The following is a 25291-nucleotide window of genomic DNA, read 5'->3' on the forward strand; positions in this document are numbered from 1 at the left end:
CCCTGCCTTGGACAACCTTTGAGGAGGCTGGTGGAGAGAAAGACTGCCCTGGCCCAGGGGGGGCTCCTTACCAGGAGCTCCTGCCCAGCCTGGGCACCACACCCTTCCCCAGCGGCCCCTGCACTTGGGTCTCACTCATGGCAGAACCCAGCTTCCCCTCCAACCGGGGGTTGGGGGGGGGGGGTAGGGAGGGGGAGGTTGTTGGGTGGAAGATAGATGGCCGAGAGCAAGGCAGAGGAAAGACGGAAAAGCAGTGGGGTGGGGGTGGAGGATATCAGAAGGCCGTCTCCTGCTTGACGTTACCCAGGGGAACAAGGGCTGCCTCTTTCTGGGTGGTTCAGCCACCTCACTCCCCACCCCCGCCCCCACCCCCACTCCTACACTCGCACCAGGAGGCAGAAACCCCAAGCACGAGGGCTTCTCCTCTGTGTGTGAGGGCCCTAACCTCAGAGGCAGGGTGGAGGCCCCAGGGTCTGCTCCCCAGCCCAGGGCTTCAGAGCCTGGAGGTGGAGGGGGCTCCCCGCTCCCCACCGTGGAGCAGTGAATGCCAGGGGCACAGTCACTGCCAACGCCTCCCCCAGGTAGCTTGGCCTTCTTCCAAGGAGGCCAAGGGCACAGATGGAGCTGCACCTGCTCGGCAGCCCAGCAATCTGGAGAGAAAAGCAAGAAGCCCCTGCCTGCTCCTGCGACAGAGACCAGACAGGGCTCCCCAGCCCAGGGCCAGGCTGGTCAGCAGCCCCACTCCCACTGCTCTTGCTCCTCAGAACGCATGTCATCCCCAGGGTCCTCCCTCCCTCCTTCCCTCTCCCCACTCCTTTCCACACGCGGGGCCTGTGAGAGGCAGCAGGGCTTGAGAAGAGCGATATGATCCCAACCAGGTAACTGCCAACAGGGGAGACCAGAGAGACCAGAGCAGGAAGGAAGGCTTCTGGCTGGGGGGGGTGGGGGGGGGGTACTGGGTTTGTGCCTGGCCTTCCTCTGTTGCTCGCCCTGGGTCAGCAGGGAATAACCCGTCCCAGGAGAGCTCCACAACAGACAGTGAACACATTGGCACATGTGATTCAAGATGGGAGATGCCAGTGAAGGCAGTGACCATGTCTAATGGGTGGTGAGGAGGCGCCATTAGACAGCCCTTAAGGCGGGGAAGAGCATTCCAAGCAGAGGGAACAGCTAGTGCGAAGGCCCTGCCGAAGCAGGAGTGTGCCTGGCAGGTTCGGGGACCAGTAAAAAAAGAAAATGAGTGAATGAATCCACTCTGGCGCCCTAGCCCAACTTCACCGACCGCTGCCTTTTCAGACGGTCTTGGTTCCACCGTCTGACCCGGGAGCGAGCGTCCCAGAATAGCCGCCGGACCCCGACCCTCCAGAGCCTGCCATCTGCCTCCCAAGTGCTGTCACGGGGCCCCCCAGTCCCAACCTAGGCGCACGCAGTCCTGTCACTCAGCCCCTGGTCACTCCACCCCCACTGAACCCCCCCACCCCGACCCAATCCCCTGCAATGCTGTCTCTCAGCGCCAGACCTTGCCCACACAGTGCTGTCACTCATTCTTGACCCAGCTCTCTAGCCCAGCAAAGTGCTGTCACTCAGCCCAGGCCCCGCCCTGCACACGTTGCTGTCACTCAGTCCTGGCCGGCCCCCACCCCATCCAGCACACAGGCTGTCACTCACTTGGCCCCGCCCCAGCCCTGCCCGCACACTTGCGCTGTCACTCAGGCCCAGACCCCGCCCCCGCCCCGCCCCAACACACGTGCTGTCACTCACTAGATCCCCAGCCTGCACACTTGTGCTGTCATTCAGCACCAGGCCCCGCCCCGCCCACGTGCAGTCACTCACTCTGCCCCTCCACCACGCACTTGTGCTGTCACTTAGTGGTTCTGTCTGAGCGGGAGGCGCAGCTCTGCCCGCAGGCGGACACTCGGCCGGCCTGTCGCCCATGGACACCGTGCTCCTCTTCGCCCTCGGGCTGCTGGCCCAGGTAAGACATAGGCGCTGCACGGGGTCCCTGCCTCCCTGCACTGCCCGGCAGTCTTAGAGTAGGGCGCCGGGTCACCCCGGGACTGCTGGCCCTGGCTGCCTTTGTGGGCCTGTGAGCTGAGGGTCCTGGGTGAGGCTCTGCTGCCCGGGGCGCTGATGCCCCGGGAGTGAGGGGGGTCCAGATGCCAGAGTAACTGCCTCCGCCTGGACGGGGAGCCACGCTGGGGGACTGCCAGGCGGCCACCTAGCAGGCAGCCCCTCCCTTTGAGTGTGCCCCTCGGCCCTGGGGTAGTCAGCCTTGTGGTGGAGGGCAGGGCGAGGGCGGAGCAGCAGGAGCACCCCAGCTGGAGGAGCTGGGAGGCCAGATTTTTGTCGGGACCCTGCTGAGGTTTGGGGGAAGTCTGAGCCCCTCTCCATGAGCCCTGCCAGCAGGAACAGCTGCAGCTCCACCCTCCAGGAACTCACTCTGCCTTGGGAGTACCCTGTGCCCAGGGAAGCCAGGCCCCAGCACAAACCCCACGACCCTGCACATCCCTGCTGGTCCTCCAGCGCCCCACCATGGGAGCAGGCTAGGCAGAAGGAAGCACAGACTGCCCCCTTCCTCCCCGCCATGGGCGCCCCTGAGTAGGGCCACAATCTCCTCATGCCCTCGGCTGCTGGGCAGGCGCTAGGCTGTGCCTGAGAAGGGAGCATGACCTCAATGGCCTCCTGCCTTCAGAGACTGGGCTGAGCCAGGTCACAGGCCAAAGGCCAGGGGCCAGGGCCGGGCAGTGGTAGAATTATTGTTGCTGTTACAGTTGCAGGCCCATTAAGCAGCATGGGATGCTGATGAGAGGCGGGCTTCCCAGCACCCACCTCAGGGGCTTCCTGTGGTCCCCTAATTCCCACAGACTCGCTATCCGGCTGGCCAGCTCAGATTTCAGCCCTGGCAGCTGACCAGGTGCCTGCCAGCCCGACCCTCCACAGCAGCTGGCCCCTCAGGGCACCGGGCTCCAACTATCTCCTCCCCTGCCTTTAGGCCCTCCCACTTCCCCCACCCCCCACCCCAGACAGTGTCCCTACGCCTAGGCCTCAGCGGTGATCACCTAAGCCCAGCAAGGCCTCTGCCCTTCCAGCCCTCTGCTGGGAGACCACCCCCTGTGGGGCCCAGATGTCTCAACACCTTCCATGCTCCCTCCCCACTGGACCTGGGAACAGCATTTCTGCCCCAGCACCTCACCGGATGTCATAGCATCATATCATCGCAGGCACATTCCTGCAGACCCGCTCCTCTGGGTCGGCGGGTGTCCACCTTCCACTCTGCCGGAGGGGAGGGGAGTAGAAACCTCTCAGATTCCTTGCCCCTCCCCCAAGGGTACTACAGAATGCCTCTCCCCAGACAGCTGGGATTCAGGTGGGGGTGAGGGGCCCACCAATGGGGGCCCGGCTGCTCAAGTTCCTGCACACAGCGGCTTAAATTAGTTCCATTGTCAGGGGAAGGAGGGGACCAGCCCACCCTTCCCCTGCGCAGCTCAGCTTTCGGACTTTAGTCCTCTCCGTCCAGCCACACGGGTTCTGTGGCTGCCCTTGGACACTCTCCTCCACCTCCATGAGCCCCCAAGGCAGGTCGGCCTCAGGCCCTGCAGGGCTATCTGGGGTGGGCCCCTGGGTGGGGGTGAGGGTCCTGGAGACCAGGCTGGGCAGATCCTTTGCCTTGGCTGAGGCACGCCCCTCCCCTGCCTGGGTCCCCTAAAAATCTCAACCAGGGGGCTTAGCGTGTGTATTTTCAGAACCGACCTTTGTCACCCCGTCCTCTGCCCACAGCGGCTCCAATAGCTGAGCTTACCCTGGGAGTGGCAGAGGGATTGGGGTAGCAGCAATGATTCAGGACAGGTCCATGCCCTGCGGGGAGGCGCCCCGAGCCTGTGTCTGGCCAGTGAGCCACATGGTTTCTGGAAGAAAGAGGCTCCCCCCACACTGCTGGGGGCTTTGTAAAGTGTGAAGACGCCCCAGGGGCCAAGGGGGAAAGTGCCTAGAACAAGATGGCACCCACAGCAGACGCTCATCTTTCCAGTGCAGGGTGGGGTGACAGTTGGGGAGTGGCTCTCCAAGGGGGGCTGGATGCTGGATGGCGCAGTGGCAGTTTGTCACAGCAGCGGGAACAGGCAGAGGAAACGGCTGCTTTTCCCACGGCCCTTTGCCTGACCATCTCATTCCTTCCCTAAAGCCTGCAGCAGCTGGAGGGGAGCTCAGGGGTGCTCGGGGCCAGGCCGACAGCTGGGCCCATTCCTGGCATGCCTGATGCTTGCCAGGCCGTCCAGGAATGGGGTGGCCTGGATTCCAGCCTGGGGCTAGGGGCTCAGGCTTGTGGGGAGTCCAGAGCAGGGATTCTTGACCTCCATGGCACCCGGCCTCCCCCGCAGCCCAGGCTCCTTCAGGCTACAGGCCTCCTGCCTGGTTCTTTGAATCTGAGAAACCCAGGGCCTAGGCCAGTGGTGACCCCCAATTTCATTGTTACAAATTGAACATAATGAAAGCATAGTGATTAATCACAAAAGCAATATGTAATTATATATGTTTTCCGATGGTCTTAGGCGACCCCTGTGAAAGGGTCATTCGACCCACAGGTTGAGAACCGCTGGCATAGGCGGTGTTGGAGGGATGTCCCTGCACCCAGAGACCCTCTTCAAGCTGCTGTTGCATCCACGTTTTCTCAGGTTTGCCCAACTACACCAGGAGGGGGTGGAATAGAAAATGTTTGCTCCCTTTTATCCAACCAAGACATACAGCTGTGGACAGGACTCAGGGGCTGGACCCCAGTCAGCAAATATCCTGCCCAAGCCCAGGTCCCCTGCTCCCATTCACCAGGGGCCACCGGAAGCCCCAGTGCCACGAGGGGAAGGGGGCGGGTGTCTCCTCACTTTCCACCCAGCCTTTGCCTAGGGTGGTGAGCAGCCAGCCACATGCCCAGCTTTCTTCCCAGGCTCCTGAGAGAGGGGCCTTGCTTATAATTCCTGGTTTTGAACCCGCCTGGGCTGATGGAGAGAAGCAGAGCCCTTGGGGCTGCCCCAGGCCCGCAGGCAGGACGGACACAGGCAAAGGGCGAGAGGCCTCTGGCGGGCACTGTCTCATTGCTTCTGAACGGAATTGATGTTGGCAGTGATCTCCTCACCCAGCGCTCACCACAGGCTCTGGGTCACCCCACACACAGCCCCCGAGATGCGGAGGGACTTGCCTGTGGGGCTGTGTGACCCTGAAGTCCCACCTTTCAGCTCAGTGCTGCCCAGTTCCCCCGTGTTTCCAAGAATCACATGGGCTTCGTGACTACTGGGTGTCCTAATTCAGTAGGCCTGGGGGATACTCATGGCATCCCTATCTACACACACACACACACACACACACACACACACTGTGACTGGATTAGTCAGCTTTTGGACCCCTGGCCTTTGCTACGTGTCTCTGCCCCACAGTGTGGCCTGTGTTGTCTGACCAGGGAGGAGTCGAATCACCAATCCTGTGGGATGGGAACTTCCCTGAAGCCAGAGAAGCATCGGGGCAGGAGGTGGCCAGCTGCTCACAGGCCCAGTGCCCTGGCGGGGTCTGGGTTGGGCGGCACCATTCTGGCCCCTGCACGAGTGTTTGCGAGGCGCTCACCACGCAGCCTGGTCATAGCAAGGGCTCTGCACGGTGGGAGCTTCATTACTTGGCAGCCCTTGGGTTGGGTGCCAGTGCTGGGGTGGACCCCAGTGAGGGGCAATAGCCTTGTGTCTCTAGGGCTTCCAGAGTGTTCTCTCGGGTTCTTGGTTAAAGGCAGGTCAAGGGTGAACATGGGGTGTCATTGGGCTTGGCATGGGAGACAGCAAGATGGGTGGCATATGTGAGCACGTCACTCAACAGTGTTGCCTGTGTCTGGGGGTCTGTGTGAGCTGGCTTTGTCCATGTGACTTTGTTCCACGGTCCCCCAGCCAGCACATCGATTGGGAGGGGGTGTGGGAGGACAAAGGACACACTGAGAAGTGCTCCTGCATCCGGAAGTCAGCGCAGCCACCCCCACCGCAGCCTCTGATCTGGGTGAGGGGCCGTGCCAGGGCGCTGTGGCTTCTGCTGACCTCATGAACTTGAGCCCAGACAGACTAGGACCCAGGATTCCCAGGCTCTGCCTCCTCCGCACTGGCCCCACACCCAGCTGGTGGGCATCCTGGAGTGTCAGAGAGGCCCTGGCAGGAAGGGGGCAGACAGAGGCTGTGGTGGGCTGGGGGTAGGAGCCGTCCCAGATGTGGCCACAGCTAGACGGGGCTGAGTGTGTCCCCCAGCGTCCTGCTCAGAGCCTGCGGAAAGGAGCGCCTGTGGACTGTGCCCAGCCCCGGTCCCACCCCCACCCCATGCTGAAGGCAGGGCCGGGAGGGCGCCAGGTAAACACTGGGCTCCTTTCAGAGCCTGCTCCTGAGCGAGGTTCCCTGCAGCTCCCAGCTCTGCTGCGCTCTGGCCTCGAGCAAATGGGGACTCAGCCTCTGGGAAGCTGTGAAATGAGGTGATCACCGCCGTTCCTAGGGACTGTGAGGCTGAGAGAGGGTCTGGGGAGGAGGGAGGGGAAGAAAGGAAAGGGACAAGGGGGGCTCGAGCTTGGTGCTCCCCTCAGATGCTCAGAAAACATACGCTGTCCCCACCAGCACGGTGACGCAGGCAGGCAGGTCTCCACGTGGTGGGAAACCACGCCAACCTGGAAGTGGCTTGTGCTTGGGTGGTTCTGGCAGCAGCCCCCGGAGGCTCAGGGGCCAGCGTTGCCATCTGTCCGGCTGCAGGGAGCTCAGAGCCTGGCCAGCCGCCTGGTTCCTTCTGCAAACCGGGTTTCTGCTGCCTGGACTCCAGGCTCCGAAGGGGACCGGCTGCTGGCAGTTTAGATGAGGCAGAGGGAGGAGGACTCCAAAACTGAGGAGACGGCCTAGGCAGTGATGGCGAACCTATGACAGGCGTGTCAGAGGTGACACGCGAACTCATTTTTTTGGTTGATTTTTCTTTGTTAAATGGCATTTAAATATATAAAATAAATATCAAAAATATAAGTCTTGTGCTCGCTTCGGCAGCACATATACTAAAATTGGAACGATACAGAGAAGATTAGCATGGCCCTTGCGCAAGGATGACACGCAAATTCGTGAAGCGTTCCATATATAAAAAAAAAATATATATATATATACACACACACACATATATATGTCTTTGTTTTACTATGGTTACAAATATCAAAAAATTTCTATATGTGACACGGCACCAGAGTTAAGTTAGGGTTTTTTAAAATGCTGACACGCCGAGCTCAAAAGGTTCCCCATCGCTGACCTAGGGCCACCGGAGAGGTTGGCTTTAGCTTGGATGTTACTGCCATTCTGTCAGCAAAGTGCCTGAGGACCCACTGTGCCCGGCCCTGGGCTGGGGGGGAACAAGCCCTGGGCAGAAGCCAGGGAGGGGGAGGCACGCAATGAGGATTGAAGACAAGAGGATTACACAGCCCAGCAGCCTTCTGCCCCTGCCCCGCCCCTAAGCACCCCCCACTCACCAAACACTGCCCCTACTCCCCTGAGGCCACCAGCCCACCCCCTCCCATGCTGTCCCTCCACAGACTGCATGGCTGGGAGGAAGAAAAAGCGAAGTCAGCAGGATCAAGCAGCTGGTGGGGGGCCTTGCAGGGCTTGGAGGGGCTGTTGGAGCCACCTGGTCTGCCTCGACTAGAAGAGAGCCCCCCTCAGAAGGGCCCGGGAGCCTAGAGACCCTGGGTGGGGCAGACATCTCCCAGGCCTGTGGTGGGGGTAGGGGGTCCAGGCACCTGCTGGGGCCCAGCTGGGTTTGGCTGCAGGAGAATGTAAGAAATGCACCCTCCCATGGCCTGGCCTATCCAAGACCTGCTCCAGCATCAGCCTCACCCACAATTTGGGGAGCATGAAGGGCCCCCGGCACTTCCACTCCAGAGTCCATACTCAAGCCGCCAGCACGGGGCCGAGGAGCGGGTGTAGAGACCTCCTATGTAAGCCAGGCCGTTCTGAGGAATGTGGTTTGTGGGGCTGCTGCCAGCTCTGCCCTTGACTCACAGGATGGGACTTTCTCTTGAGCCTCAGTTTCCCCATCTGAGTGGTAGGGTGGGGCTCTCTGTGACAGACAGCGGGCAGTGGGTCTGAGGAGCATTTGGGCCCCTCCCTATGCTGGCCCACCTGATTTTGATCCCAGAGTTCAACAGGTGGTGACCGCCTCACCATGGGGCAGGACCTGGGACCCTGTCTGCACGCCCCCCACCCCGGGGCAGAGTGGGGGGAGCACAGCTACCACCTGTGCCTCAACCCCCTCTGCCACCCCCCAGACTGGGCACTGGGACTTGAGTGGCAGCATGACACACAGGGCATCCTAGTCCCCTGGACATGTGGATTAGGAGGGAGGAGCGTGTCCGAGGGTCCCCAGGTACCAGGAACTAAGGGGTGAAAGTGGCACCTGGTTCCACATGTCTGGAGAAAGCCAGCTCAGAATGGCGGGGCGCTCTGGCCCTCAGCCGGCCCCTTCCTGTCGCTGGGCCTCTTCTGACAAAAGCCTTAGTCAGGTCGACCTCAACCAATCCTCAAGGATCCAAGCTGTGAGGAGGCCTGGGACGGCCACGTGGCACCTCCCATTGCCCCAGCCTGCAGCTAGGAGCCCCCACACCTCCTCCTCGGACAGATCCACCATGTGGAGGGCGCAGGAGGGCCCCTGGCACCTGCTCTCTTGCCTACCCTCCACCCCCTGATCCACATTCTTCACAACAAGGGGCCTCCCAGCTGGGCCAGCTGTTGCCATTACTCATCACTTTCCTCCCTCCCAGCCCTCCTCTCCCAGCCCCAGGTTCTCCCCCTCCCCAGTCTACCACGCCTCCCTGGCCCTGGCGCCCGAGTCTCCCCTGGGCCACGTTGGGGAGAGGTGCCTGGCCCTCAGGAAGATGCAGTGGGGGTACAGCATGGTCAGCTCCTCAGTCATCCGAAGCCTGTGATAACTCCCGGACCGAGGTTCCAAGGCTCCCAGGAGAGGGCTAGAGACAGACGCTGAGCTTTGGGGCCCCGGGCTTGGGGGTGTGGCTGCTGGGGCCTCCCAGGGTCCGGAGCTCAGGGTTTTGATGTGGGGCAAGGTGCTCCTTGCCTTCCAGGGAGGGGAGTTCACTTGCCCACCGCCACCACCGGTGGGAGAGTAGCTCTCAGCCTGCTCCCAGGCTCCCTGGGGTACGAGCTGTGTGACGGCTGTGTGTGTCTTTGTTGCAGGGCCTGGACCTCTCATTGGGGGTTCCCGGGCTGAGGAGGCCCGGCACCCTGTTCCCCTGGCACCGGGCACCCTCGTCTGGCCGCGTGCGCAGAGCCTGGGTCATCCCCCCCATCAGTGTGTCCGAGAACTACAAGCGCCTCCCCTACCCACTGGTGCAGGTGAGGGGAGGGGCGAGAGTGGGCAGAGCAGGGGTGGTTGTCCCCCAGTGGGTCCCCGAAGCTGTGTGCTTTAGGCTGGGAATGCCATCGGGGCCACAGGCTGAGCTGCCCACCCCAGTGGGGCGGTGGGGGGGGAGCAGGGGCCGAGGCTGCGGAGAGGGAGGGGACCCCACCCTGGGGCCCCGCCCCCAGCCCATGTCCTGCCCTGGCAGATCAAGTCTGACAAGCAGCAGCTGGGCAGCGTCATCTACAGCATCCAGGGGCCCGGCGTGGACGAGGAGCCCCGAGGTGTGTTCTCCATTGACAAGTTCACAGGGAAGGTGTTCCTGAACGCCCTGCTGGACCGGGAGAAGACCGACCGCTTCCGGGTGCGCACCTCAGGCCAGATCACTTCTCCAGCAAGATCGGCGCCCTTAACTGGCGGCTTGGTCCCTCCGGGAGGACCGGGCAGCCTGCAGCAAGGAAGCACCTCCCCATACTGGTGACGCCCTGTCACCCATAGCCGGCTCTCCCACACCCGCTGCATTTGGTGGGGACGGGATGTTGGAAGAATCCCACAGTTTTGCCAAATCCCACTGGCAGGTGCCTCTTGACCCACAGGGGTGGGGCCCAGGGGAAGGCACCACAGAGCCTTGGGAGGGTTGAGGCTGTGAGATCTGAGAGAAAGGCAGTGGGGAGGGAGACAGGAGCCACGTAAGCAAGAGGGTGAGGAGGGGAGCCAGGCCCTCCTCTGAGTCCCTGCAGAGTGACCTGCCCGGCCCCATCCCGGTCTGTCGTTCGGAACCTGCCTGGGGGAGGGGCCTCTGCCTGTGCCTCATGTGCCGTGGATCTTCCTTCAGACTGTTCCTCACACGGAAAGCTAGTAGAGTGACGTCTTTCCCTGGGAGTTACGTCATGGCCGTGCTCCGAGAGGATAAAAGGTGGTTTAATTACAAATTTCATGTGCACAGGGGAATTAAAATACTCTCCAGGAGGAGCCAAACTGTATAGAAAAAGGGAGAGAGACCAGGACTGCTAGTGAGAGCATTGCTTCCGGCCCACCTGAAACATGCTAGCCCCTGGGCTGGGAGCTTCCTGGTGGCCAAGGCAAGAGGGGAGGCAGGGGTCGCCCTGGCTGCTAGGAGAGAGCAGTGGCCTCTTCAGGGGAAGATCCATTTGCTGCAGCACATGCCCCACCCCTGGACCGTTTCTCATTTGTTTAAGTTGGTGTTTCCAGCAGAACACAAAGTCTGCACGTGCCGTCCCTTCTGCGTGGCCCTTGTGGGAGCCACGGAAATGTGGGGCTCACAGTGCCAGTCCTTGCTCTCTGTTGACTAGCTAAGGGCCTTTGCTCTGGACCTGGGAGGATCCACCCTGGAGGAGCCCACGGACCTGGAGATTGTGGTTGTGGATCAGAACGACAACAGGCCTGTCTTCCGGCAGGAGGTGTTCACCGGCCACGTGCTGGAGGGTGCTGTGCCAGGTGCGGTGGGAGCGGGGCCACCCGCAGGGCGGGGCGGGGGGGCTGCCGTGGAGGGGCTCTGGGTAGGCCAGAAGCCCAGGATTTCCCTTTAGCAGGAATGTCAGAGGTCCTAAAAGATTCTAAAAATAAGTAAACAGTTTCCAGTACTGATGGAATTTCCTCAAGTCACTTCCTATTTCAATATTAATTTCAAACCCCCAAGTCTTCCAAAATGCATTGAGAGGATTCATGGATGGCAAAGCTCTGGCGGCTGCTGCTGCTTTTAAATTGAGGTGAAACTCACATAACATAAAATTAACCACTTTAAAACGAACACTTCAGTGGCACCGAGCACATTCACAAGGTTGCGCAACCAGCACCTTATCTAGTTCCAGAACATTGTCATCCGCCAAAAGGAAACCCATGCCCACGGAGCAGTGATGCCCTCTCATTGCTTCTTAATTCTACATTCTGGTCACAAACAAAACTCAACCCTCCGTCCTTTCTGAGTCTTTACAGGACGGACCTGCTTATCTGAGTCTGTTCCAGGGCAGGCAGATTCCATTCCAGACAGATTCCCTCCTTCTCCCCACCCTGCTCTCAGGGGCTTGGTCAGAGCCAGGCGAGTCGTGCTTCAGATGGACTATGGGGAGGATGGAGGTCAGACCTAAATCTCACCAGAGGGAAATGGGTTTTTCTGCCAAAAACCCCTCCTGGCCCCTGCATAGCCCCCACCCCTTCCTGAGATTTGGTGGCTTGTTTGCCCCAGCGCCCAGGTCCAGCCCTGGCCATTGCTTCTCTCTGCAGGCGGGGCTGAGGACAGCGCCTGCTCGGCGTGCGGGCACACCCTCTGACTCCCAGGCAGCTGGGGCTCAGGGCCAGCCCCGGGTTCTCCGGCTGGTTCGCCTCATCTGACCCAGTGTTCTCGGCCCCTGCCGGGCCGTCTCAGTGTCTTGTGGGAGTCGCAGATATCGATTGAACACGTATCATACACTTCTGCTTTCTCCCCCACCAACAGCACGGGCAATGGCTTGGACATTCACGTTTGCACAGGCCTAGCCGGGAGCCCGGACCTGGCATGGTGGGCCGCGGGGGAGTGGAAGTTAGGGGTTGGCACTCATGGGTGTCTTGCTCACATGCCCTCGTCCTTCCCAGGCACCTATGTGACCAGAGCCGAGGCCACGGATGCTGACGACCCAGAAACAGACAACGCGGCCCTGCGGTACTCCATCCTGGAGCAGGGCAGCCCCCAGCTCTTCAGCATCGATGAGCACACAGGGGAGATACGCACCGTGCAAGTGGGCCTGGACCGGGAGGTGAGGTGCCACCGCGCTGCTTTGGAAGCTGGGAGCAGGGAAGCCAGCGTCCTGTTTGACCAATCTACCCACCCTGGTGGTGCTTTGGGATGCACGGGGCAGCTCATTTCGAGTTGGGCCCTCTGACCCAGTGCCGCTCAGCCAGACTTGTCCTCCCCTGCAGGTGAAGGAGGCCTCCAGTTGCTGCAAATGCTCATGGTGGCTCCCGGCTCTGGGCACAGACTCGGCTTGGGGCGCACCTGCCTCCTGGGTGGTTGTAGGGTTAGGTCGAGAGAGGGTGTGAACGGCCCTCAATACAGCGCCTGGACCTGACACGTCCTCGGTGCTTTTTCTGCCAAAAATACCCATTGCCTACTCAGCAGTCGGGCTTGTCACCTCTTGGGCCCCACAGTGACCACTCACGCTCTGGAGTGATGGCCACCCTCTGTCAGGACCACTGCTGCCTCTCACTGCCGGGCTTCTGTGCAGCGTCCGCACCTCCAGGAAGCCCTGCTTGGTTTCTCCACAGCCACCTGTGTGGCTCTGTCGGGTCTCTTGCTGTGTTAGGTGGTCCTCATCCATCTCTCTCTCTCTCTACTATGGCAGGGACCCAGCTCGCAGTGCCCTCAGCACCCAGCATACAGCAGGTGCTCTGTAAGTGCTTCTCTGGCTGGTAGCTGACCTCCTGCCCACTCCAAGGCTGGGCAGAGTCTAGGGTTCACAGCGCTGCCATTGGACCCCGAGAGGCCAGGCAGCACATCTGCCCCAGAGCTTGGGAGCAGGCAGGGTACCTGGAGCCACTTGGGGCGTCTGCCACCCACAGGGCTCTCCTGTGTCAACTGAGCCCGCAGGTGGCCCACTCCTTACCTGGTCCTGGGCCCGCTCAGTCTCCCGACCCCACGCTGTCATCCCCAGGTGGTCGCCGTGTACAATCTGACCCTGCAGGTGGCGGACATGTCTGGAGATGGCCTGACCAGCACTGCCTCAGCCATCATCACTCTCGAGGACGTCAATGACAACGCCCCCGGCTTCACCAGGGAGGAGGTACCACCCCGGTCCCCACACCACCAGCCCCCGCTCAGGCTGCCCTCCCCTCCCCAGGCCCAGTGGCGACCAGGGCTTCGTGGCGGGTTGAGGCTGGGTGCTTTGGAGCAGGAGTCCTGCACAGGTAGCACAGAGACTGAATTGGGGGCAACAGAGACGGTGCTTGTGATCAGTGAACCGTCAGGAGTCAGGAGGGGGGCCCTGGGAGAAGCAGCCTAGACATCCCTCTGTGTCCCCCAAACCCATGTGCAGTTGAGCCCACAGAGAGGGCTCATGGGGCCTCTGAAGGGGGTGGGGTAGTGACTCTGGAGGCAAACAAACCTGGGAGGACTCCAGTGGGTGGGCAGCACTCAGCTGGGAGGGGTGAGGCGGGGAGGCCCCACCCCTGACAACCTGGCAGGTGACTGGAGTGGCTCCCACAGTTCTTCATGGAGGCCACCGAGGCCATGAGTGGAGTCGATGTGGGGCGGCTGGAGGTGGAGGACAGGGACCTGCCAGGCTCCCCCAACTGGGCAGCCAGGTTCACCATCCTGGAGGGCGACCCCGATGGGCATTTTGCTATCCGCACAGACCCCAAGACCAACGAAGGCGTGCTGTCTGTGGTGAAGGTGAGCGGTGCAAACTCCCCCGGCACAAGCATCCCATACAGGGTGCCTCTCCTCGCACCCTGGGACCCTGTTTGGACCCTCTGCATCCTCAGGAGAGAGTAGAGGGAGGGATGGAGCCAAAAGGATGGGAAATGCTGGAGTGCAGGCTCAGGTCGCGCTGACCACAGGGCCTGTGCGTTGTTTACAGTGTGCTGCCACGCTGTATAAGAATCGTGTGTGAATACAGACTGTACCCGTGAACCTGAGAAACAGCAGGAAACACGTGTGTATATTCACACACGTAAAGATATAGATATATTTAGATATTGATATCTGAAGAGATTTATTGCAAGAAATTGGCTCCCGCCATTGTGGGGCTGGCTGGGCAAGTCTGAAGTTGGCAGGGTAAGCTGGCAGCTCAGAGCTGGGCTGCAGTCCTGAGGCGGAATTCTTCTTCCTCAGAAACCTGTTTCGCTCTTAAAGACTTTCAACAGTGTGTGAGGTTCAGGATATCCAGATGGTTCAGGACAATCTTCTTAAGCCAAATGATCGTAGATGTTACTTTAACCAGATATCTCCCGTCAATACCCAGATGCGTCGCTGGGAGGACCGCCCAGCCAAGTAACACAGAACTGATCACACATCACCCAACAAATTCATTTTGAGTGACGAGTACTTATTTGATCATTTTTACATTATTTCTGTGCCTTCTTTTGTCCTGCATACGTTTTTTTTTTCCAAGGCTGAAAAGGAGAAGGAGAGCAGGAGCTCTGAGGGCAGGTCTGGGGCAGCAGCGCCACAGGGAGGCATTCTCCCGGCCGCACCTGCCTCCGGGTGCCGACCGCGAGGGGCCCGGAGTCCTGAGCAGGCTGTCGGCTCTGCTTCCTCCCCACAGCCCCTGGACTATGAGAGTTGTGACCAGTACGACCTCAGAGTGGAGGTGCAGAACGAGGTCCCCCTGCAGGCGGCTGCCCCCCGGGCCGAGCGGGATCAGGCCAGAGTCAGCGTGCAGGTGCGGGATGTCAACGAGGCGCCCGTGTTCCAGGAGAATCCACTGAGGACCAGCCTGGCGGAGGGGGCGGCCCCAGGAACCCCTGTGGCCACCTTCTCTGCCCGAGACCCCGACACACAGCAGCTGCAGAGGCTCAGGTGCCTCCCCGGGGACCCTCGGGGTGAAGCAGAGGGAGCTCATAGACATAGCCCATTCCTCCGTTTCCCTGCCAGGGCCAGAAGCACGGCTGAGGGTTCCCAATAGTCCAGGAGGTCTCAAGTCCCATGTGTGCACATATTGGTGTGACCCTGTTCTATAGGGCAGGACTATACTGACACGGCCACCGTCTATTCTACCAGCCTTAGAATAGATAGTGTCTAGCCCTGTCCATTCTGGCGAGCAGTGCTCCCATGGGACTGGCCCTTGGACTTCACCCCAACCCTGGCCCTGTGTATCTGTGTCTGTCTCCACGGTGCCCACGGTTGAATCCTATCGATGTGATGCTGTCACTCAGTCGCCACAGGGCCCTGGTCAGCGCACCTGCCTTCCTGAGCCTCAGTCTCCTCATCTGTGAATTGGGATAGAAAACACCAGCTTAGGGCCTCGAAGGCTAGGGTGTGTGTGTGTGTGTGTGTGTGTGTGTGTGTGTGCGCGCGCGCGCGCGCGTGTCTGTATGTAACCACACCTTGAGGGAGTCCCATGTAGCTCAGGGCCACCCTGTTCCTGTTTTCCCTCCTTGGCTGACAGCTACTCCAAGGATTATGACCCTGAGGACTGGCTGCAAGTGGATGGAGCCACAGGCTGGGTCCAGACCCAGAGTGTGCTCAGCCCGGCGTCCCCCTTCCTCAAGGATGGCTGGTACAGGGCCATCATCCTGGCCTACGACGATGGTGAGCACTGAGTCCAGGCCTGGGCTCCATGGCTCTCTGACCGAGGCTGGGAGTCCCTGCCGCTGGCCCAAGGGCTGGGAGCCAGGCCCTCAACTGAGCCGACAATAGGTGGGCAGTGGCTCTGGCAGGGCAAGGAGCCCACAGGCCTCTTCCGTCTGCAGCTTCCCCGCCCTGCACGGCCACCGGAACCCTGTCCATTGAGATCCTGGAAGTGAATGACCACGCCCCCGAGCTGTCCCCCTCATCTGGAAGCCTGTGCAGTGAGCCAGACCAGGGCTCTGGCCTTCTCCTGGGTGCCACGGACGAGGACCTGCCCCCCCACGGAGCCCCCTTCCACTTCCAGCTGAGCCCCAGGGTCCCAGAGCTGGCCCGGAACTGGAGCCTCAGCCGGATTAACAGTGAGCTCTGCCCCCCGCCCGGGGGAGGGTGTCCAGACCTGTGACCTGGGGGTCACTCAAGACATGGTCCTGCTGGTCCCACCTCAGTGGTCCCTCAGGTGGGGCAGGGATTAGTTATCACACTCAGTGGGCAGATGGGAAACAGGCCCAGCGTCTCATGGTCCCCACGGGGCACGGGGGGCCCTGCTGAGCTCAGGTGCCCTCCACAGTGAGCCATGCGCGCCTTCGGCTGCGGCACCAGGTCCAGGAGGGGCTGCACCGCCTCAGCCTGCTGCTCCAGGACTCAGGGCAGCCACCTCAGCATCGCGAGCAGCTCCTTAATGTGACCGTGTGCCACTGTGGCCAGGATGGCGTCTGCCTGCAGGGGGCCGCTGCGCTGAGGGCAAAGGGCACAGGCCTCAGCCTGGGCGCCCTGGGCATCGTGCTGGCCAGTGTCATCCTGCTGCTCTGTGAGTGCCCATGCCCTGAGACCACTGCCCTCAGTCCCCCCACACCCCCCCCCACGCCCCACGCCTCCTTCTCCTGGGGGCCAACCTCACCTTGTCTGCCTGCCCAGTGCTCGCCCTGCCGGTGGCCCTCCTCTCACGGTTCCGACAGCAGCCATGGGACAAGGGGCTGCTACCGGGGCTGCAGGATGACCTCCGGGACAACATCCTCAACTATGATGAGCAGGGGGGCGGGGAGGAAGACCAGGTAAGGGCAGGGGTGGGGTGGGTGGCGTGGCGGCTCAGAATGTTAAGCTGTGGCCCTGGGCCAGCACCCAGGCTCCAAGGGTAGGGGCCTCCCAGATCCTCTCCCCAAACCCCAAACCTATTGCTCTCAGAAAGGTGCCCGGGATGGAAACCCCACCCTGTCATGGACCCAGGCTCAAGTCCACGCACTTTGTCCGCAGGATGCCTACGACATCAGCCAGCTGCGCCACCCGGCAGAGCTGGCAGCCCTGAGTGCCCCTCTGGGACGGCCGCTGCTGCGCCGCGACACCCCGTTCAGCTGGGTGCGCCCCCCACCATCCCGCGTGCTGCCCACCAGCCCCGCTGACATGGCAGACTTCATCAACGATGTAGGTCCCCCAGGGGTGGAGAGGGCAGGGGCCACACACACACCACACACCACACACAAGTACATCCATGTACCCCGTACATGCACAGCCGCAGGGAGTGGGCTCACTCCTGGGGACCCTGACCGAGCTTCCAGGAAGCTCCTGAGGACCTGAGAGCTGAATGAGGCTTGTGGAACAGAGGGTCACAGCCACTTAAGCCCCCGGGAAGTGGAGGCCCTGACACCCGGCACAAGATCGCGGTAGGCCCAGTGGAGCTGGGGCTGGTTGTAGGCTGTACTGGCCACAAGCGCTGGCAGAGGAGACGTAATGAGCCCTGCAGGTAGAAGTGCAGCTGGCAGCTAAACCCAGGCGTCCATAGTCGCTCCTCTGGACACAGCATCACTGACTTCTTAAGGTCAACACAGGAGATGCCCAGAACCTGGGAATCCCATTGAGTGGGCGACAGGGGGAGCAGGCAGGCACTTCTCAGTAGTGTGCCAGGTGCCACACCTGCCTGCACACGCAGTGCCCTGGCTCATATAACACCCCTGACAGCTGCCCGGCGAGGGGCAGGCCCAGGTTCAGGTATGCAACCTGCAGAAGCCAATGTGTATATCAACAGGTGGAGGCAACAGACCAGCCAAACCTTTAAGAGGCAGAACCAACTGTTCTCCAGATGGGGTGTCAGGAAGCCTCAGGCAGGACAGTCTTCAGGGAGGGCTGGGCCCAAGGAAGGAATCAGAGGGAACCTTCTTTTTTCAAATCTGAATCCTGGGACTGGGGCTCCCAATGATGCTGCTCCTCAAACCCCGGTAACCCTCAGACCTCCTCTGCCCCTTCCTGGTGCCATACCTTGGTTGACCTCACCCTGCACTGCAGCTGGGGTGCGTGTGCCTGAACTCCTGGGGCCTCTCTGTAGGGCTTGGAAGCTGCGGACAGTGACCTCAGCGTCCCGCCCTACGACACTGCTCTCATCTATGACTACGAAGGAGATGGGTCCATGGCAGGGACACTGAGCTCCATCCTCTCCAGCCGGGGTGACGAGGACCAAGACTACAGCTGCCTCCAGGACTGGGGCCCTCGCTTCGCCCGGCTGGCCGACTTGTACGGCCCTCCCTGAGGGCCGGATGCAGTGGCCACTCAGGACGGGGCAGAGCTTTCTGATGGGGACCTGCACCCACCCTGCTGAGGGCACAGCAGTTGGACACAGAGGGTGGACATCCTCACCAGGATGGACAGCCTGACCACAGAGGTCTGACTGCACGTGTCAGCAGCTGGCCGTGTAGCGTGGAGGACTGGCTGACCTGTGCAGAGATGCCGCAGGGCACCTGGTCCCACACGCCAGGTGCTTTGGGCAGCCTGCTTCTCCCGGGGAAGACAGAGTCCCAGGGGCAGAGCCTGGAGTGGAGCTGTGGGAAGGAGGTGCCTCTCCCACCCTGAGTCCAACAAGCACTGCTCTGAGTCACCTGTGAGGGGGGCAGCCACCCTCATTCCCAGCTCCGACACCCCATGCAGATTTCATCTTTGTATGAAAGGAAGCAGCTCTCCGGCAAATGTGAATTAAAAGTGTGGTCTTTCCGGTACAGGGTCTGCACAATGACCTGCAGTGCCTCACTCCACCCGAGTCACGCCAGGGCTGCAGTGGGGACTGGCCTCCCAAGGGGAGCGGTGGGAGGGGCTGCAGGCATCCAGGCTTGGACAAGCTTGGATTGGGGATCCCCTCAGCCCAGGATGCAGCCCGAAGGAAGAACTAGTAAGGATGTCAAGTTCCATGGACACCTTTATCCTTCACAAGTGGGGGTTGGGGTGAGGAGGCCAGGGCCCCCAGGAACAGGGGCCTAACCGAGGACTCCCCCTTCACACTGAGCCCACAGCTCCTCCCTGAGACCCCTCTGCCCACACTGACATGTGGCCATCTGAGGGGAGGTGTGTCTGTCCAGCCAGAGTCACCCTTCCTGGACCAGTTGTGTCTGGGCCCAGCAGTGGGAGGGTGGCAGCAGGGGCAGGTAGTCCTGGCGGGGACGGACCCGAAGGAGCGGTGATCGGCGCAGGCGGTCAGCATCCTGCAGTGACTGGGGCAGCCCACGTCCACGGCTCTCAGGCAGCAGCAGGACACACACCAGGGCAAGGATGGCGAAAGAGGCGAAAACCACGTGGAGCAGGAAGAAGCCCCGCCGGCCGTGCATGTCAGCGATGGGGGCGGCCGCCTGGCCCAGGAACCCGGCACCCAGCACGAGGCCCAGCCCTGCCGCCCTGCAGGAGAGGGTACAGTGTGGGCAGCCTGGGCAGGTGGCCATCCGCCATTCCTGACCTTTCTGTGCCAGTATCCTCCATGTCACCCAGGAGAAGACCATCTGAACTCCAGATGGGACTGAATGGAGAAGTCTCGGGTATACGCTGGGGAGGGAGCGGTGTGGGGTGTCCAACCCCAAGAGGACACAGTGTGTCCCGGCTGGGCAGCCCAGAGCTCACCTGATCACTGTGGGGAAGATCTCGGCTGCAAAGAGGCTGCTGAGGGTGGACACGGCCTGGGCGGCCAGCAGCCCCAGGACAGAGAGGGACAGCACAGTCCAGGCGGGCAGGTCTGGGGATGAAGAGAGGGTCCCATGCTGCCCAGGCCCGGTGGAGCCAGGCTCCCCCCTCGTCCATGTCTCAAGGGGTCCTGCTGGGCCTGCCCTCCCCAACCATTCACCCCTGCACCTGCACCCTGGGTTTGGCATCAGGTGTTGCAGGCTGCCCCCGTCCACACCAGACCCTTATATTCAGCCCCTTCATGTATATCCTTGTAGCCCCTTAACTCTTTAGGCCTCAGTTTCCCTGGGTGCACAGTGGGAAGATGAACAAGGTAAAAAGACAGTAGCCTCATCCCAACACACGTGCTTCTCTCTTATGACCCCAGGAGGGGGCTGATCCCAGGACCCTCCCCGCTCCGTCGGGCTGACCTCAGCCAAACAGGATGACCCTGTTCGCCTACAGGGCTCTGCACTCACACTGGACCCCTGAGAGAATCAGCAGGGATGCCAGGCCCATGACCAAAGTGCCCAACAGCAGGACCAGGCGGCGCCCCCAGCGATCCACTGTCAGGAGCAGGAAGACGATGGCCACCACCTCTAGGCCAGCCCCCAGGAAGTAGGGTCCGTAGAAGGCCAGCTCATGAGCGGCCAGTCTTCGGAAAAAGCTGGCTCTCATGCCCCCACTGACCAACCTGGGAGAGAGGGCAAAGCTATGGATTCAGCCAGAGCTCAGGACTCTGGAGACTGAACCCCCAAAAGGGGTGGTGGGGCACAGACCCTCTCAGCCCACCCACACCCTCCTCTCCTCACGAACTGAAGCCCAGGATGAGTCCGTTTCTCCAGGTGACGCGCGTGTGCAGTAGCTCTAGGACCCAGTGGCGCTGGGGCTGGGGGTTCCCTGCAGACAGCACATCCAGCTCTATGGATATGAGAGAACATGAGAGGGTGTGTCTGTGGGGGTCCTCCTCCAGCACCCAGGCCTCCCTTCTCCTGGCTCCTCCTGGTGCATTACCCGTAGCCAGGGAGCTCTCCTCCTCGCAGCTGCTCTCAGGGTCCACGCCGCTGGCTTCCGCAAAGTGCCACAAGATCTTCCTGGCTTGGGCCAGCTGCCCCGTGGCCAGCAGCCAGCAGGGAGACTCCGGGAACAGGGCTGGGAACCTGCAGGGGTGGGGTGAGGATGCCTCAGGTCCTCCACACAGGGACCACAAGGGCCAATGCCCTTCCTCCCTGGAACCAGGGTCAGGACATCAAGTGGCTTTCTGCGTCCCTATCCCACACCCACATGCCGGGTGCCGCACAGAGGTGTAGAGGGAAGTGACAGGTGGCGTCCATGGAGGCTGCTGACCTGTCTCCTGCCATACTTACCCCCAAAAGAGCAGCAGGAGCCCTGTTGCCAGGGCACTCAGCCCCTGCAGAAGATGCCAGTCCTGTGCGAGCAGGGCCAGGCCAGGCGACAGCAGAGTGCCCGCCACCAAGAAGAGGCCGGCCCCCATGGAGAACGTCAGGCGGTGTGGGGGGTCACACAGCTCCAGGCCTGAGCAGATAGAGATGGCCTGAGGCCGAGTCCTCTAGAGAGGGCAGCTCTGCCCCGGGCTGTGGGCACCAACTGCTGACCTGCCCAGGAGTGGACATCTGAGCCAACTCCCTGCCCACTCCAGCACCTGAGCCAGCCGCAAACAGCAGAGTCACTCAGCAAACAGTGCCCTTCCATCTTCTCAAGAAGAGCCCTCAACAAGAGTACAGGGAATCCCCCCTGCGGCTGACGTCCTCCGCTAGTGGGGTTGGAGGCCCAGCCTGAGTGGGTGCCCCGCTCCAGTCCCCCACAGTACTCACGAGTCACGTAGAGGGCCAGAGAGGCCCCTGCCAAGGACCCCCCGTGAAGCAGCCGCAGGGCCAGCAGGGCAGGAAAGCTGGCAGCCAGAGCCTCACCAGCCCCCAGGCCTGTGGCCAGCACCAGGGAGGACACAAACACAACTCTGCGGCCAAACCTGGTGGGCAGTGGGGGACACACATGGATGCCAGTCAGGACAGCTCAGGGGTTTAGCTGGACCCTGAGGGGCTCAAGGGGAGGGGCAGCACCTCACCAGTCACAGCCCATGCCCAGGATGATACAGCCCAACAGCCAGCCCAGGAGGTGGCTCGTCTGCTCCAGTGGCACCTTCCAGCCGTTCTCACACACGAGGTTCCACTGCAGGGGACACCCGTCACTGTCAGCCAGCCAGGACCCCCACCGTGCGGAAGTCCCCAGAATATCAGGCTGGAAGGGGCCCTTAGACATCCTGCTCCAACCCTCCTTGATAGAAGGGGAAATTGGGGCACAGGGAGGGCAAGGGACCTGCTCGAGGTCACACAGTGTGGGTCCTGACTCTGGTGGGCGTCACATGGAATTAGAAGAATGTCTGGGCTGAGCCCCCAGGGGGTGATGACCTGTGGTCCCCAGAGGACCCACATGGAGCCCCAAGTCTGGTTTCTGTTTTTCTGGGTGGAGTTTCATTCACCTCTTTCCAGCCCTCACTCTCCCCCAGAGCCTGGACCTCAGCTGACCTTAGTTTCTACCTGCTGGGCCCTGGGCCTCCAGGGCCTTACCCTCACTTCTCCCCTGCCCTGCTCACTTCAAGAGCAGCTCCCGGAACAGCCTGCAGAGCTGTGCTCACCTGCTTTTCCTGTCAAGGGCACTTGACCTCAGTTTTGCACCTCCCCACCTTCCCACTAAGGTCCTGTGCCTTTTGTACAAGCTTAACATACTGTCTGGAGTCACAGTGTGTCCGAGTTTTCATTTTAAAATCCAGCTGACCGATCGATATACCAACAGGAAGCAGGTGTGTGGTGGAACAGACTGGGTGGGAGAAGAGAAGCCCTGCTGGTTGAAGGGCCAAAGACAGGACTGGCAGGGATGTGGCAACCTCGCCCCAGTTTCCACACTGGGGCCGATCCTCCCAGGGATGGGGGTGCAGCTGTGGGGCTGAGGCTGCCAAAGGGAGTTAGGGTCAGAAGGTACTAGCTGCCCCTCCCTATGTCTTCTCACCCAGACCCCTGAGTTGCCTCCTCGGGCGCCCCTGCCTCTAGGTCTGCCTTTCCCAAACTGAACTGACTGTAAGCTCCCTTGATTCAAAGCCTTCTGTTTTGGAAACCCAGTCTTGACATAGCCCAAAGCTACAGGTTGCTCAAAATGTTCCTGGCCCTGAAGTGAACTCCTGGTGCCGCCTACCTGGTCATACCTTCAGCTTAACTCCTCCTCTTCCTCCCCCAGGCTGCCTGCCCACCTCGGCAGCCCTTGGGTCGTGGACTCTACCTGGCACCCTGATCACTTGGGCATCAGCTGCACCATCAGAGAGGGGGGCAGCACGCCCCAGTGAGAGCCTCAGTAGACCAAGGGCAGCCATGGGAGTGAAGGAGGGGAGACAAAGAAAAGGGGTAGCAGAGGAAGGGGGTGGAGGGAAGTGGGAGAAAGAAGGGGGAAAAGAAGAAGAGGGACAAAAAGGGGAGGAAAGGGGGGTAACAGAAAAACCGGGAGAAAGGGGGGGAGGGAGCAAGAGAGAGAAAGGAGGGGGAATTGCAGGGGAGAAAGGAAGGGGGAGAAAGGAGAGGGAACAGAGAGAGGGGGCAGAAGAAGGAGAACAGAGAAATGGGGGAAGAGGTGCAGGGGGACAGAGGAATGGGGGTACAGAACAAGGGGGTTACGAAGGAGGGGAGCAGAGTTTGGGTGGCAGGGTGCAGAAGAGCAGTCCTCTCGCACCTGGGTGACCGGGCTGCGCAGCAGGCCGGCGGCGGGCAGCGCGTAGTGCCAACCTCGCGTGCAGGACCGCGTGCCGTTGGGGCGGGCGCGGGGCGAGGGCTCGGGGTAGCGCAGGAGCAGGCAGGGGCTCCGGGCGCGCGCGGGGCCCAGGCGAGGCACGCTGGCGTCCAGCAGCGCGGGCCCGCTCAGGGTGCGCAGCGCTGGGGGCAGCAGCGCGGGGTCCGGCTGGCAGTGGTGCGCGGGCAGCGCGGTGAGCAGAGGCTCCGAGCCCAGCGCCAGCCCCAGCGCCACGCACGGCAGCCACGAAGCTGTGGCCAGTAGGCGCCGCGCCCGGCCGAAGCCTCCCGCCGCGCGCAACACCCGCACCTCCGGCTCCATCGACGCCTCTGCGCCTGGGCGAAGCTGGTGAGGGAGGAACCTGCCGGCCTGAGCCTTGCTGCTGGCCGGGCCTAATGGGCGGGGTCGGCAGGCGGGGCACGTGGGGCGGGGCTGAGAGGCTCAGCCAGAGGGCGGAGCTAGGACGGGCCGCGGACCGCAAGGCCAGGGAGGGTCTCCGAGCCTGGGTCGCCCGGGGGTTGCGGAGGCGTGGCCAGCGGGGCGTCGGGCCGCCCTGGAGGCCGAGCCTGGGCTGTCCTCCGGACCGGCCAACGCTGTCAGGTGGCGTCGGGGTCTCGGCGTCGGCCTGAGAGCCCGGCGGCCGTGGGGTGACTGGGGGTCGCGGGCCAGACGTGCACTGGACCCCTCACCGGCCTGGCGTCGGGCCAACGGAGCACGGGACGCGGACCCTCCCACTGCCCCGCCCCCGCCCCGGCAGCCGGAGGCTGCCCTGCAGCCGCGGAGGGAGCAGCTCGGACTGTTCGGTTCCCTGTCCAGCCCCGGCCCTCTGTGTGGCCCCACCGTTGCTGCAGCCCTGGCGGAGTGTGGTATCGAGTGAGGTCTGCTTGGTGCTCCATTCTCAGAAGTTTGAAGATTATCGTCATTATTTTGCAAAACTAGCTTCAGTTACTTTGTCCAGCTCTGGGTCCTTTGTGACCCTGGCTCGGAATGGCATTGCGTTTATGAATTAAGTAGGGGCACCGACACCGTCACCCTGGTGGACGCTTCCATCCCCAGGAGCAAAGTAGGTCGCGTTTGTTTTCAACTTCTGTTGTTCCTCGTGAGGAACATTACAATAGGTCCTATAGATTACACCTGAATTTTCCTAACTAGTTTGCTTTCTGTTGCTTTGTGAAGGGACTGTGGATTTGCATTGTATTTTCTAACTGGCAATTTTTTTTTTTTTGCATTTAAGGATGTTATTGGTTTTAAAAATATTTTATTGAGATGAAATACACATAACATAAAACTAACCATTTTATGCTACCACCACCTTTATCAAGTTCCAAAATATTTTCATCACCACAAAAGAAAACCTGGTAATCATTTAAGTAATCAGTTCCTATTCCCACCCAGCCATACAATTTGTGGCCTTTTGGGTCTGTCTTCTTTCACTTAGAATAATGTTTTCAAGGTTCACTTACATTGCAGTATCTGTCAGGGCTTCATTCCTTTTTGTGGCTGAGTAATATTCCATTATATAAATCTGTCACATTTTGTTCATCCATTCATCTGTTGATGGACATTAGGTTTCCACTTTTTTTTTAAAATATATTTTATTGATTTTTTACAGAGGGGAAGGGAGAGAGATAGTTAGAAACATCGATGAGAGAGAAACATCAACCAGCTGCCTCCTGCACATCTCCTGCTGGGGATGTGCCCACAACCAAGGTACATGCCCTTGACCGGAATCGAACCTGCGACCTTTCAGACCGCAGGCCGACGCTCTATCCACTGAGCCAAACCGGTTTCGGCAGGTTTCCACTTTTTTGCCTATTGTGTGAATAGTGCTATGAACATTGGTGTACAGCATATTCTCCAATAACATCATTTCATTCAAAGTTGTTTTGTTTTACGTTGATGATTTGCTGTGGGAAC

At 60.9% G+C, this 25291-nt stretch overlaps 2 protein-coding genes and 1 non-coding gene across 4 annotated transcripts; 2 read left to right on the forward strand and 1 right to left on the reverse strand.

Moving 5' to 3' along the window:
- Positions 1 to 1891: 1891 nt before the first annotated feature.
- On the forward strand, positions 1892 to 18651 carry CDH15 (cadherin 15). Its single transcript, XM_006097366.3, has 14 exons — positions 1892 to 1975; positions 9225 to 9383; positions 9596 to 9751; positions 10701 to 10845; positions 11980 to 12140; positions 13035 to 13163; positions 13586 to 13771; positions 14646 to 14899; positions 15489 to 15631; positions 15793 to 16029; positions 16239 to 16478; positions 16586 to 16722; positions 16922 to 17089; positions 17988 to 18651. The coding sequence occupies exons 1-14, from the start codon at positions 1934 to 1936 to the stop codon at positions 18186 to 18188; spliced, it is 2358 nt and encodes a 785-aa protein (XP_006097428.1). The 5' UTR covers positions 1892 to 1933; the 3' UTR covers positions 18189 to 18651.
- LOC111827668 lies at positions 7022 to 7128 on the forward strand. Its single transcript, XR_002831322.1, has one exon. It is a non-coding gene; the product is annotated as a U6 spliceosomal RNA (small nuclear RNA).
- SLC22A31 (solute carrier family 22 member 31) lies at positions 14093 to 23702 on the reverse strand. Of its 2 annotated transcripts, none has more exons than XM_014463140.2 (9): positions 23318 to 23702; positions 21666 to 21769; positions 21415 to 21569; positions 20947 to 21115; positions 20594 to 20739; positions 20392 to 20500; positions 20059 to 20273; positions 19541 to 19652; positions 14093 to 14493 (listed from the first exon to the last, which is right to left on the reverse strand). In XM_014463140.2, the coding sequence occupies exons 1-9, from the start codon at positions 23693 to 23695 to the stop codon at positions 14427 to 14429; spliced, it is 1455 nt and encodes a 484-aa protein (XP_014318626.1). In that variant the 5' UTR covers positions 23696 to 23702; the 3' UTR covers positions 14093 to 14426. The 2 variants fall into 2 exon arrangements, with proteins under 2 accessions (XP_014318626.1, XP_014318625.1); XM_014463139.2 differs by lacking the exon at positions 14093 to 14493 and adding an exon at positions 18831 to 19321.
- Between the last annotated feature and the right edge of the window lie 1589 nt (positions 23703 to 25291).

The sequence above is a fragment of the Myotis lucifugus genome, unplaced genomic scaffold, assembly GCF_000147115.1.
Source record: "Myotis lucifugus unplaced genomic scaffold, Myoluc2.0 scaffold_198, whole genome shotgun sequence".
Classification (NCBI taxonomy): Eukaryota; Metazoa; Chordata; class Mammalia; order Chiroptera; family Vespertilionidae; genus Myotis; species Myotis lucifugus.